This window comes from Anguilla anguilla, chromosome 13 (genome assembly GCF_013347855.1).
Source record: "Anguilla anguilla isolate fAngAng1 chromosome 13, fAngAng1.pri, whole genome shotgun sequence".
Taxonomy (NCBI): domain Eukaryota; kingdom Metazoa; phylum Chordata; class Actinopteri; order Anguilliformes; family Anguillidae; genus Anguilla; species Anguilla anguilla.
Window position 1 is genome coordinate 18,740,677 of NC_049213.1, and position 14,431 is coordinate 18,755,107.

The 14,431-nt window shown below is 43.3% G+C and overlaps 1 protein-coding gene across 4 annotated transcripts; it reads right to left on the reverse strand.

Moving 5' to 3' along the window:
• Window positions 1–1,157: 1,157 nt before the first annotated feature.
• On the reverse strand, window positions 1,158–10,286 carry LOC118211240 (glucose-6-phosphate 1-dehydrogenase-like). Of its 4 annotated transcripts, none has more exons than XM_035388300.1 (14): window positions 10,158–10,283; window positions 8,999–9,028; window positions 7,749–7,870; window positions 7,028–7,065; window positions 6,014–6,122; window positions 5,218–5,435; window positions 4,700–4,858; window positions 4,280–4,405; window positions 3,917–4,010; window positions 3,209–3,395; window positions 2,829–3,064; window positions 2,247–2,323; window positions 1,793–1,885; window positions 1,158–1,306 (listed from the first exon to the last, which is right to left on the reverse strand). In XM_035388300.1, exons 1-14 carry the CDS (start codon window positions 10,177–10,179, stop codon window positions 1,216–1,218), a joined length of 1,602 nt encoding a protein of 533 aa, XP_035244191.1. In that variant the 5' UTR covers window positions 10,180–10,283; the 3' UTR covers window positions 1,158–1,215. The 4 variants fall into 4 exon arrangements, with proteins under 4 accessions (XP_035244191.1, XP_035244194.1, XP_035244192.1 ...); XM_035388303.1 differs by lacking the exon at window positions 10,158–10,283 and adding an exon at window positions 9,885–10,113 and having other exon boundaries at window positions 1,216–1,306; XM_035388301.1 differs by lacking the exon at window positions 8,999–9,028 and having other exon boundaries at window positions 1,216–1,306; window positions 10,158–10,286.
• Window positions 10,287–14,431: the final 4,145 nt, after the last annotated feature.

The window sequence follows — 14,431 nt, forward strand, 5'->3', positions numbered from 1 at the left end:
CACAAGAACTGTAATACAAAAAGCCACCGCAGGGTCTGCTGGGTTTCACTGTTATGCAACTCTTAATTGATACATTAAACCAGTTGATTACAAAGTAAACTCACTTCACCTGGTTTCTTGGGTCTGACTTTGCTGCTGTTCTTAAGGTGAAAACAAATACCAACAGCAGACCCTGTGGTAACACACAATATCCACTGTGTGTGAGATGGACTATTGCATGAGGTTGGTCTCGAGTAAGACTTATTTCTCTACACTAAACTGCAGTACAGCTCAGCACCAGAAAAAATGGCTCATTATGGAATGAGTACCAGTAACTTAAAACACTAAAGTGATCCTGAACAGTCAAACACAAGGTATGAATCAGAAATAAGAAATTGCTTCTGTCCCTAAAAAAAGACTCCTATTGAGGCTGTGCTATTGACAGCTCTGGTTTAAGAGGAACTGCTTTTAACACCATACCCTTATGGTACAGACGACATTAGCTGCAAAGTTCCGCTTGCATTTATTGATGATGATGATCAAGGTACCTTCGTCCCAGCACTGAGCCACTGGTGAGGAAAGTATATTCCCATTATACCTGCCCATGGACTGCAGCTCAAACACAACACATCCCATTTCATATTTTGGAATTCATGCTGGGAATACCACATGGTAACTGACATAAATTAAATAAAGCATCCGTAACAAACACACTGAGACTTTAGGGGATTAAGCCTGGCCAGCAAGCAACTCACACAGCAGGTGTGTGCCCTCTGCTTTGTGAGGACATGAGACTGAAACTGGGCTCAATCTCTCTTTCTCCCTCTCATCCACAATATAATGTAGCTATAATGAGCATAATGACTATTTAATTATGACTTGAAATACAATAAGAATATGACAAGAATATGACTTATATTATTACATATAAACCAGCTATTCACACTATTATACATTATCATTGCTTATTAGTTGTCCATGTGCTCGTGGTTATTAGTTGTGGAGGTCAGATAGTTCGGGAGCAGAGATGAGAATGGGAGGCATAGAGAAAAAGAGAGAAAGGGAAGGAGAGAGTTACAGCTCTTATTATCATCTGTCATCTCTCTTGCTCTTCTTCTCTCTGTCTTTCTTTTCCTCTCCCCTGGCCCCTCCCCCTGAGCACACCCTCTACACTGCCCCAGCCCCACCCCTGACAACACCCCCCTGCCCCACCCCTCCGGAGTCATGGTCTTGGTTTCACAGTCTGTGGGGGTTGACCCACTTGTAGGTTCCCTCATAGCGGAACCCCACTCTCTTCACCAGCTCGTCTGCTTCAGGAGGACCACGACTGGGAGCAAAGAGGACGACAGAAAAACGAGAGGGTAGAGAGGAAGAGCAAGAAGGGGGCGGGGTGAGGAACAAGCAAGGAGAACATTGCTATAGAAAAGAATAATACAGTCAGCATTCCAACAATCACAGATGACTATTTATTTTCACTCACTCACTGTTGTCATAAACAAGAATCATGCTTCTAATTAAGGGGTATGTGGGAAAAGTCTGTGCGTGTGTGTGTGTGTGTGTGAACTGAATTATGCCCAGCAGCATTACAGCAGTGATGGGACCATTTCTGCTTTCCAAGATCGCAACATCCATCAAACCACTGGAGGGAAGCTGCATTCACAGTTCATTAGTTCAGGTGTGAGACTGACAGTCTGGTTTGCTGCGGAACATTTACAGTGCACCTGTACTCCAGCAAACCTTCACGCTGTACGCGCAAGGCTGACGGCATCACCTTCATAGGGGGCTGAGGATCAGTGAGAGTAAACGACCTTACCTTCCATAAGTATACGGGATGGGGGGAGTCTTCTCCCGCTCTATCTGGTGAAGCAGGGGCGTAAAGATCCTCCAGGCTTCCCTCAGTTCATCACTGACAGAGAAAGAGAAGTGTAAAAGTTCCATTACATTACATTACAGGCATTTAGCAGACGCTCTTATCCGGAGTGACTTACACACCTTTTTACATAGCATCCATTTATACAGCTGGATATATACTGAAGCAATGCAGGTTAAGTAACTTGCTCAAGGGTACAACGGCAGTGTCCTAGCGGGGAATCGAACCTACATCCTCTAGGTTGCAAGACCAACTCCATACCCATTACACTACACTGTTCCAGTCTTGAGCGCCTTGTGTACCATTGACACGTACCATCAGCGGTGCGTACGGACGCTAACAGTTCTGCCTGGTTCAGGAGATGCAGGAGGAGACGAAGAGACGGCGAGGGACTGACCTGCGTACGAAGTGCATCTGGCTCCCGCAGAACACGTCCAGGATGAGGCGCTCGTAGGCGTCCGGGAGCTTCACGTCCTGAGGACAGAGAGAGGAGGCGAGTCCGTGAGCCTGAGAGCGCGAGCGCTATCCCCTGCAGGGCAGAGGCGAGAGAACGTTCGCGTCGGCTAGCTAAAAGAAACCGAAGAGACAGAGGCAAAGCTTGCTCTGTAAAGGACAGGGAATAGGGTACTTTAGAGCGCTTAGACAAAGCTTGCGGTATACACAGGTTGTTCGGAAGGTGCTTCCAGGCAATACTACTTTCTCTGAGGTTTTCTCTACCTTCCATGCCTTCTGCCATTTTAAAAACAGCTTTACTGGTGGTGGTCATGTGACGCATTGATTATTACATCACATTTTGAGCTTCAATGAAAGACTTTAAGAGCCAGCTGATTGAGTCATTGAGTAAGCTGTGTTAGCCCAAGCAGACACCAAAAGGACGTGAAGTCCAGGCTTCGTTCAAACAGCTTCACAGGGTTTATTCAGCCTGGGCAGCGGCAGCCCAGCGGTCGGGCGGGGCCGGGTTGGGCGGAGCCGCCCTCACCCGGTAGCGGCTGTGGTAGGTGAGGTCCAGCTCGGTCTCCTCGGGGCTGAAGAAGACGCCGGGCTTCTTGCTCATCATCTTGGCGTAGACGGCCTCGTTGGGCTGCACCCGCACCACCAGCTCGTTCCGCCGGCACTGGGCGCCGAAGATGTCGCCCGGCACGTCGGTGAACTGCAGCCGCACCTCGGCCTTCCGCTCGTTTAGCGCCTTACCGCACCGCAGGATGAAGGGAACGCCTGGGGAGAAAGGGCCAGGGTTAGGAGGGAGAGAGAAGAAAAGAGGAAAGGAAAGGAAGTGACGGAAAGACCAAGAAAGGGAATGAGAGGCAGGGGGAGGGGAAAAAAGACGGGCAGAAGGAAGGAGAGAGCAGTGGTTCTCACCGTCCCAGCGCTCGTTGTGGACATACAGCACAGCGGTGGCGAAGGTGGGGGTGCTGGAGTCTTTGGGAACGGTGGGGTCGTCAAGGTAACCCAGCTTAGCGTCCCCCTGCCCCTTGGGGTCGCCCACGTACTGCCCCAGCACCACATTCGAAAGAGACACGGGAGTAATGCACTTCAACACCTTCACCTGCAGCCATTCAGAGACAGAAATGGCTTGAGCCAATCAGGAATACACGGGGGCAAGCCAATGAGAGAGAGATACATGGTAAGCCAATCAAATTTATTGAGAGTGAGTCAAGACCTGGGTGTAACATCTCATCTATCAGACAATACAGTACCCCATCAAGCAGGAGCTTAGGATTCTCCCATTCAAGTGCAAACCAATCCCAGCTCTGCGTACCTTCAATAGTTTGACATGAGAAAGGCCCAGGGTAGGATGGCTGCTGGCATAGATGAAGCTATATTGCCCACTTAAAGTTAGCGGTCTCAGCGTGTCTTTAGCACGGCTCGTTTCTCAAAGCTGCTACTCTGAGTAAAACTTGTTCTCAGGAGCTCCTGCACCACTGCTGAGCCGAGCAGCTCCTGGCAATGCAGTGCCATGAAAGAAATGGCGGTCAGGAGTCAGTCTCAGCCTCCTAGCCTTGGCCTGTTTCAGGCCTACAGAATCACTCCCGCCCCGCCCCACCCGCTAGCACTGGCTAACGCTACCTTCTCATCCCTCACGTCGTCCGAGCTGGTGGAGGCTGGCTTCTCCATGGCAACCAGGCTGAGCATCTGGAGCAAATGGTTCTGCATGACATCACTGGGAGGAGGAAGGAGAGAAAACAGAAATGGCAAATAGAAGAGAAAAGGGAGAATTAAAGTTTTCAACATCACATACAAAAACACAGCTGTACTAATCACACTGAAAGTCAGGTAAAGCAAGTAAAATTGCGTCATTTGTAATTTAACTGAACAGCGTATTCCACTCCCTTGTATTACATTTCAAGGTAAATGACCGCAGGGGTCCTGGGGTTATTTATGTCGACACATTTTGACATTTACGAGAAGATAAACAGTGAATATTCGTACCGGATTATGCCGAAGTTATCAAAGTAACCACCCCTGCCCTGGGTGCCGAAGGGCTCCTTGAAGGACAGGACCACACACGCCACACTGTCCCTGTTCCAGATGGGCCCAAAAATCCTGTTCCCAAACCTGAGAGACAGAGAGAGTATGCACCTAGACTTAACTCACTTATTAAAAAAGAAAGGTGAATCTCATTTTTTAAAAGCATTTATAGGAAATAAAAGAAAAGAGGTACTGGTTGTATTATCTCAGGTTGGTTATTGTAAACTTTGTGGATGTAAAAATATTGAGGGGGCAGACTTGTATTTATAAAGACAGTTAACATTAGTTCAGAGTTTGTAGCTATAATACTGCATATGAGTATATTACCTCAGAGTGTAAAGAACCACACAGTGAGAACCACTAAGAGACATGATGTCACACCTGAGCACCATGAGGTTCTGCACCATCTCCTTGCCCAGGTAGTGGTCGATCCGGTAGATTTGGTCCTCGCTGAAGAGAGAGGACAGGTGGGCGGACAGCTCCTCCGAGCTCTGCAGGTCCCGCCCAAACGGCTTCTCCACGATCACCCTGTTCCAGCCCCTGAATAGGAACGAAGTGAGAGGGGTTATGAGGAGCACACACACACCGTTTTATGGGTGAACAAATAAAAATCTAATTAAATGAACACACATACATGCAGGCATGCTCACTTACACAAGCACATAAACACAGAGGCTGTTGGATAATTGCACTGTAAAACGGACCCTAGCCGGACAGAATAAAAGGGAGCAGCCAACTACACCATCACTGTCCCTAGGACCACAGGATAGGTAGGTCACATTGTATCTCTTTTAATCGCTAAGTAACAATGGCTCATGGAAATAACAATTCAACGGTTAAAAACAGTAATGACTCCTTGTTATCGTCGCAGGGGTTGGAGGGCTGCGGGCGAGGCGTACCTGGTGCTCATGCAGTGGTGCCGGATGTTCCTGGTGACGTCGTGGTAGACGCTGGGCGGGAGGGCCAGGTAGAAGAGCCGGTTGGCCCCCGCGCCGCCGCGCAGGGAGCCCAGGTGCGCCTGCAGCCGCGAGAAGGAGCCCTCGTCGCCGTAGCGCCCGCTCACGTACGAGTTCCTGCCGAAGAAGGCCGAGAGACGGTCGGCCTCCACCTCCGCCACCTGGGACAGGGAGGCGCGCACACAGTGATAACGCATTTTATTCCATAATTTCAAAGTGTTTGGCAAGGGAAATTTGGTGAGTTAAAAATAATTCAGGTCTACATTACACTTAAAACATACTGTATAAACTGCATAAAGGAAAAAGTACCATGAGCACAATATGCTGCCCCCCCGCCCACCCCCCCATGACCTATGAACCTCCGAACCTCCCCCTGACTACCCATCTTCCACCGTGGCCAACCACCACCATGCTGTATATTTCACTCTAAATCCCCCCCCCCCTTTTCATGACACTTGTTACATGTTGCCCCATCACAGCACTTTTGGTAATCTGTATTTGTCCTAATACTGTAGCTTATTCTTCTATCTAGTTGGCTTTGCAGAGGTTATGTCTGAATAGTGTTCACTGTGTGAACTAAACTGTGTTCTTGGCTAGAAATAGCTGTACAAAATAAGTATTGTACCTTGTTTAACAGTTGTCTATGACCATGAAATGTACTTTTTGTACGTCGCTTTGGGTAAAAGCGTCTGCCAAATAAATGTAATGTAATCCATGACCCACGACCCCACCCCGGCACCTTCATGTAAGGCAGACAGGCGTCCCTGATAGCCTCGACTGTCAGGCTGGAACGCGCGAAGCCCACAAAATACGTTTCCTCAGGAAGGAGTCCGTCTCTGAACAGCCACCTGAGGGGAAAAACACACTGTCCAATCACACCACACCTAACTGACAAACACCAAACACAGCTATCCAATCACATACGACTTAACACACAAACACACCATCATTTCTGAAACACTGGACCACCAATGAAAATTAATCCCCTCAGTTTTTTTTCAGAATTTTTATTTGTTTGAATTTGTAAACAATTAGAAAAAAATTGGATCGCAATGCTTATTCAAAGCTCGCAGAAGGGCAGTGTAGTAATTACTGATTTGTGGTGAGCATTCTGGTGTAAAATGGATGCAGTACATCACCCAGATAGAAGCTTGGTCCTGGCTGAAGGGAGATTGTGCCCTTTGCTATAAAGTGCTTTGAGAATGTAAAAGATATCATTCAAATACAATTCATTTGAATTATTGTTTCAATGTATTCAATTGCAAATCTCACTGTATTTCTATGAGGTACCACTCACTGTGTGCAAGAAGTTAAAGAAGTAAGTGACTGATGTTTATCTTGTATATAGAAAATACACTAACTACGGTTAGAGGTACACAACATGAAAATTCTGGGGCCGATATCAGTAACCAATATTTGGCTGATATTGATGCCGATACCTACATATTTTTCACAAATGCCAACCGTGCTAGAAGTTTTCCTTTATAAGTCAAGCATGGACATCACCTTACAATGGAAAAATGCAACAAATGTTAACTTAAAAGGAAAATGTAGCCAATTGAACAGCTTCATCTCGTGCATACTTTATCATCAAGAAGAGAGCATGGCTGCAATATTATTGTGCATGCCAAACTCTAGTCACACATTTCAATTTTAACAGAATTATAAAATGAATATAATGGAATTGAGCACAGTGACATTGTGAGAGGTGATGTTCTGCTGTGTGTGTGTGTGTGTGTGGCAGTGCACCCACCAAAGTGTTGGGTAAATCTTCTTTCTGGCTAGATCCCCCTGAAAAAAAACAATATGTAAACCTGTTACCACAGCCGCATGGAGAAGAAGCAGCATTAGTGCTTCACCCTGGATAGCATCTCCCTACAGCACACGGCTTAAAGGCCCTCACATGACCTGTGTCATTAGAAAAGAACGCATTTGATGTAAGCTAATCAGAGCTCTTAATCTTCAGGTCTCTGTCGCAATCAATTGCAGCAAATTCTCTGCTATGAATTTCTCCATCAATTTCCTCACACACACACACACTGGTCTCTGTCACTGGCTGTGTTACTATTGTTCCCGCACTTCCTGGTCCCCTCTCAGGTGATAAAGCAGAGTTACAGCAGACAATCAGCAGAGCAGAATAACTGCTTTCTGGGAAGCATTTGATTCTGTAACATCCGCCCTTTGGGGGAGGAGGGTTTATGCAATAAAACCCTTGCGTTGGGGGGGGGGGGGGGGTGTTTATACTACAAGACACTCACTTCACTGGGGGAGTTTATACTAAACATGCTCGCTTTTTGGGGGGGGGGGGGGGGTTATACTATAGCACACTCAATTTTGGGGGGGGGGGGGGTGTTCATACTATAACACACTCGCTTTGGGGTTTGTTTATTATAACACACTTGCTTTGGGGGTGTTATAACACACTTGTTTTGGGGCGAGTGCTCATACTGTCACATGGAGCACTGTCTGCTCACCGAAGCTCCCATGACAATGAAAATGTGCGTGTCTGAATGATGGAACTCCTGATCCTCGTGCAGCTCCTTCCTCAGCTCCCCAAAAACTTGAGAGCGAGACAGAGGGAGGGCAGCCATCTCCTCTGAGTGAGAAAGTGAGAGAGGCAGTGAGAGGGAGAGAGAAAGAAAGATCATAGCTATGCAGTTATCATAACGATCAGCACTAACTGGACTGTTAACTGGATTTACAACAGTACTACATGCTCCTTTTAACACACTGGCCATGGTGGCTGTAACAGTGTGCCCTGTTAACCTTAGCATCGAGTCCTTGTTGGCACCAAAACAACACAAAGTGAACAGCAACACACAAGGGGAAACTAGGTTATTAACGCACAGCAACACCACATAACACACACCACCAGGCCATAATGCTCAACAAAAGTAAATAACACAAAACAGCACTGTAAAAGTTATATTGTGGCAACCGGGAATTACAGACAAGGTGAGGGGTATCTTACCAGATGGGGGAAACAAACTTTGGTCTACAACTCCACATCGTAGTCATATTACCATCAAAAGGAGAGGCCCCTTTGCAAGGCAAAATATCCTAACAATATCACCCTGCAAGACAGGTCTGATTACTACAGTACTTTACATTGAGATTCCTAAACTCGACCCTGGCTGGGACACACCATGCATGCTGGTCCTTATTGTTGCCTTCAGTTACTGAGGATCAGTACTGATCTGTGTTTCACAGCAATAAGCACATGCCCTTATGTAGTTAGTGAATGTTTTCAGACAAGGGTACAGTGATATGGATTTATGCTATTTATCTCTTTACATTTGCTTGAAGCCCCAAAACAGATTAGTAAGAGAGAGACATTCATCATTTTTATTAGGTATAATTAGTTGCTCAAGGTGCCCTGAAACAAATTAACAAGTTTAATGAAGCTAGCTGCACCAACGTCAACCCGTTCAAGGGGGGATATTAACCAACATGTGCTTAGTAAACAATTTGTGTGCTTGTTAGCAGTCAATAGCAAAAGCACTTAACTAAATGAAATATATAGGTGTGAAAAGTAGCATCAAAGCCTCAATAAAACCTCAGTTCAAGCTCAGCTGTACCCAGCGTAGGCTACATAGCGAAACCAGGATTTAACACGCTAATAAATTTAACGGAATATGGTTAGAACGACCACGTAAACTCTGCTATAAACGGAGGTTTTGATGTTACATATACCATGCCTTAGTTCCAGAGACTATATACATACCAGGCTCTCGATCAATACTGACAGGTTTTTCTGAAATTAGAATTGAATAGAATAAAAACATGTGTATTTATAATTGGAACCGTGACGGAAAGCGTGATAACCCCACATTTAAAGTTCCAAGGGAAAATGAAATATGTGCATTTATTATATAAAACGACAGGATTATGTGCGTTCTTTCGTTTTCAGTAGTTATTAACGAAATGTACTACCCATCGTCGCTAATAAACATAATGATAGACATCACTGAGGAAGGAACAATTGCCCAGAAACTTTCCTCAAACAGCAGTCACAGAAGCGAAAGGTAAAGTCAACCAGTCCCATGCACACACACGAATAGGAGCACTGCACAACACGCTTCAGTATAATGTTATTACCAAAATCCTCAATCCGTCTTTAAAGACTCAACCTGTGTTGAAAGGGCTGGACTGTAAGCTACAGTGAGTAAGCCATCTCGTGAAATGGAACTTATAATTATATATTAAATCAGGGGCATAGTTAGACAAGCCATGGGTTAAATGAAACAAATAGCCTATAAACTAGCGAACCGACAGCGTTAGGTAGCTACGTTTCCTACACGTGTCAGTTGAACAGCTAGGGCAAGCTACTTTACTACAATTAGATATTTTAGCTATCGCTACTTGGAAAACGTACGCTAATGTGTGTTTCCAGGGTATGAGTGAGTTAACTAACGTTATCTAGATTGGGAATTTAACCAGGTCACAACGTCTATAAACAGAGAGAAAATGAAACGGGCTTCTGTGTTAACTCGGCTTGCAAATGTAGACTAACGTATCAGCTGGCAGGCTAACACGCTAACATGTGCATCTCATGTGAACCCCATGCAGATAGCTAGTCGGCTATTGCACGTTGCTTTCCAGCTACTTACATGCAGGGGTTCCCCAATAAAGCGTGTTGAATCACAGATTTCGTTCGATATCGGCAAGTAGCCAACTTGATGGCAAAAAATAAATCAAGGCAGCTATCGAGTTATCTAGCTTAAAGATGCGGAGCTCAAACCTCATTTCTGAAACAGACCCACCACTTCTCTGTTTGCTAGTGGAGCCCCTGAAACTGCTTCAAAACATACAAAAACGGGTTCATCGCTTTCTGATGACAGCAGAGCTGAATTCTGTGATATTATTGGTAGACAGAAACTCACCAGTACTCGCTCTACTTCCCATTGCTGTTGCGATAACCACATTTAATTCAAGTTATGAAAAACAGATGGGCGTGGAATCTCTAAGCCTGCCTACTGTAATTCCAGACCAGTCACAGTGCAGGAAGAGTTTTAAATGACAAGTTACCGACACAGCGAATGGCATGTTATTAGATTGTGGGAGGGGTCTAAAATGTGTGACGCGTAAGAATTGCTCCATCAGTTTTGGGGAAAAAGAAAAATGGGGATTATTTATCCTATTAAGACATTTTATGTCTGAAATAGCTTTGTTTTCCACAAAAAATAAAATTATCATGTTGATATTGTGTTTCATTGTGCTAAACTGCAAAGAATTACATAAAAAGACCTTTTTTCAGAGGTGGGTAACCCGGCTTCAAAGAGTAAAAAGACCGACCATGTATTTGCGCCACCAACATGCACTAAACCAGCTGATTACAATAATTAGTTCTCCTATCATGCTGAAGAGTTATGCTAATTAGAATCAGCTGGTTTAGTGCATGGTGGTGAAGCAAATACATGGTCAGTCTTTTTACTCTTTGAAGCCGGGTTACCCACCTCTGCCTTTTTTGATTAAATGAAAGACAGGTAAATCAATGGGCTCCTAATTAGGTTGTTGAACACGTGTTTAATTTAATAATTTGTTCCTTAAACATTAACGCAACGCAGATTTGACTCGTTATCATTTGCTTTGTTTTTGAATTCTTCATAATCTTCCAGATGGTTAGTTTTAGTGGCCAGGTGTCCACACTTTCACCAATTAGGAGCCTATTGATTCACCTCAGTCTTTATAATGTGAAGTTTTACCTCTTTTACAGTGCCAATCTATCAAAGGGCGCTCACACAAAATACAATTTAGTCATTTAGCAGATACCGTTAGCCAAAGCGAGTCACGAAAGTGAATTTGGAATGGAAGGCAAGCACCATAAGAGCTAGCAACACGCTGAGATACAGTCATAGCTTATGTGCCACCGCCAAGATGCAGGCCACAAGAAAGATCTGTATGAAATAAAGGAAGTGAACAGTCAGATCCTTTAAGATGAAATGGTAATATTGAGGTGTAGTCTGAAAGGGTGAGTGTTTAAATGTTTACAGAAGGTAGCCAATTAATCTGCCATTCGGATTGATTGGGGAACGTTGTTCCCTGAGGGGCTTGTGCCATCGTGCTCAAAATGACTGACCCAGTCAAAAATTCATGCTAAAACTGAAATATTTATAAATACCAGAAACTGAACAATCCATTTAAGCCTCATTCGGTAGACGCAATGTCAAAATGTGCTTTCCTTTTGAAAATAAAAAGCATGTGATGACCAAAAGCAGTTGCACCTCATGATACAGTTTCCAGGTTCACCACTTGGTGGTGCAGTTGACTCAGTTTTTCGAGACAAGATACATTGGAGCCAGAATGGGTGACTGAAACTCCTGTCTGTTAGGTTAAAGAAATATAACAGTCACATGCTGAATTCAGGTGAGTGAATACTGTATTGCCTGTGTGTGAAACAACCTGCCTGGTCATGTAGTAGCAGAGGCTCTCAGGGTGCTCAAGTCCAGGCTTTATGCCGTGCTAGATACTCCGTAGACTGCAGGCAAATGATGAGCCTAGATGGACTGAACCTTCTCAACATCAAAATCCTTTCTCTTCTTTACTCTGGTCCATGCTGCATGCAGTATGTTTTTTTGTAGTACTATTTTTCTCCCAGTATGATCTCTGAAATAAACACATACCATATTTTAACACAACGGCATTTTCGTTTCAGAACGGCATAGTTCTTTCAATGCTTAAAAAAATGGTCTCCCCTTTTTTTATTGCTCTACCATACAAAATGAATGAGTTCAATCAGGAAACCTCATCACTCTATATGAAACAATCAGGAAAGGTTCTGCTGTTGTCACACTGCTTCCTGCATTACACATGCCCTTTCAGAATGCATGGGTCGACCGCTGGGTATCTTACACAGACCGATGAGGCGAAAGGTTGAGGTCAGTAGAAGATTCATCAGATGCCTGCTAGTGGGAGTTTGGTTTGGGTGTGTGGGCAGGGTCATGGGGTCACTGTCAGGTCAGCTGCCATGGCCGTCTTACCCAGGCCTCTGGGAGGTGACAGACAGGGAGTTTTTTGTTGTTGTTTTTGGTTTTGTTTTCTAAAATGGAAACACCTATAATTTGAGGTCATGGAGAGGCAGTTTCAGGAGGTATGGACTTTCAGTTAGTAGGAGAGGGAACACACACCACTTGAGATTATGTGATAATGAGGTGTAGGTCATCATACTACGAAGATAATAAACTTAAACTGAGGTTGAGTTCACTCGTTAACTCCAGAAGTACATTGATTAATAAACCCAAACTGAGGTTGCTCTTTTTCATTAACTCCAAGACTATACTTATTAATACACTCAAACTAAGGTACCACACAATTTTTCCCCAAAATGAGAGTCATTATTAAAGAGGCATTTCACCACCTCCACCATCCCTGATTAAGGCACATTCATGAATGTGGTATATCCCTGGACAGCCTGTGCAAAAACAGAGAATCTTGCGACCCCAAAGCACTTATTATGGGATGTTATTTGTCAGTATAATGTTGGTGACATGAGATGATACATGATGAAGCAGTTGAATTCAGACACAATACTGGTGGAATCTGACCCAGCTACCCCCAAATACAAACCCAATCTATATCTCATTTATATCTCAATCATCTAATGTGACAAATATCATATCTGACAGAAAAGGAAATCAGATATATGTCTCATAAAATGAGTATAAAGTGTACATGAGGCCTTAGACTATTTTATTTTAGAAATGGTACAGCATAAGCTAAAAATGATTACTTGAAATAATTTCCAAATGAGTAATAAATGAGCATAATGAGGTATTTATAAATAGTGACCTTTAGAGGTGGGCGTCGGGATTGCATACCAGAAACGTTGGCCAAGTTCTTCACCAAGGACTTTAAAAAGACCCTTGTGTGGCCTCACGTGGAACAAGTCTATGAATGTACGCCTGAGATATTGCAGACCAGGGGAAAATTATACATTATTTTCATTGATGAAAATAACCGCTGAATAAATGAGAGCAAAATGTTAATACGCACATATTATATTCAATGCAATATAAATTTAATAAGGTTTCATAATAGCTATATATTGACTGTCGTGGTTTTATGGAGGCAGAAATCTTAATAATTTGTATTCACTATGAACTAGCTCACACCTGGATCTGCAGAGACTTGTTTGACCCAACAGTAACCCAGAATTAAATCAACTCAAAAACAGAGGCCTGGATTCAGTTACCATTGTTCTTTACATTGACATGAAAATTTTGACAATTAAATGTAATTGGTAGTTTTTCTTCAATGTTTTGTGAGATGATTTATGAAAATGTGTTTGTGAGGAAATCCTTTAAATTGTGAGTTACATTGAATTGTGAGTTAAAGTGTCGGTCAAATGTTTATTGAATTGTGGAATAAATGTAATTCTGTTTTTTTCTCCTTTATCCTTATCTCTGAATCATTAAAAAACATGAAAATTGTAACTGGGAATAAAAGCATTTTTGTGAAAATACAGAAAGTTGTATTTTGTAGTCAGCCTTTGTATTATGATGTATAGAACATTTGTTTTTTGTTAAAAAACATTAAAATAAGACAGTGAACTTAAAGGTATCTGCACAGGGATTTTAGAAATTGTTTTTCTGTATAAAACGGTTACTGAGTGACCTTTGACAACCACAAAATGAACTTTTTTTTTGCTAAAAATATGTGCAGTCTACGGTTACTTATCATGTGCTCAACATGCGTTCAGCTCCTCGCAGGAGAAGGCAAATGTCACACGGACTTTCCACTCACGTAACAGGTTCTTTTCTTCGATTCCCCTTTTATTAAACTGCCTCTGGCGTATATAGCGAGGGGACATCTCTACACCCATTTTTTTTGTGGGTCTGCATCTGTGTTTTTGTCTGAACCAGCTTCTATGAGCCCAAGGGTGTTCCTGTAGCTTCACTGGTTAAAAGTTGTTGTATAGTAATAATGTAACAATGTAAAATTGCCTTTTTACCAGTTTTTAATAAAAGATGGAAACACGTGTTCCGTCTGTGAAGCCTTATATAATTATTATTATTATTATTATTATTGTTATTATTATTATTATTATGTAATTAAATTGTAATGGCAGTAAAGACCACATAAGTACTGTTTATGAGAGCACATAAATAGATTGTGCTTACAACTGCCCTAACAGTCCAAGCTTTCACAAGTCTTGTAT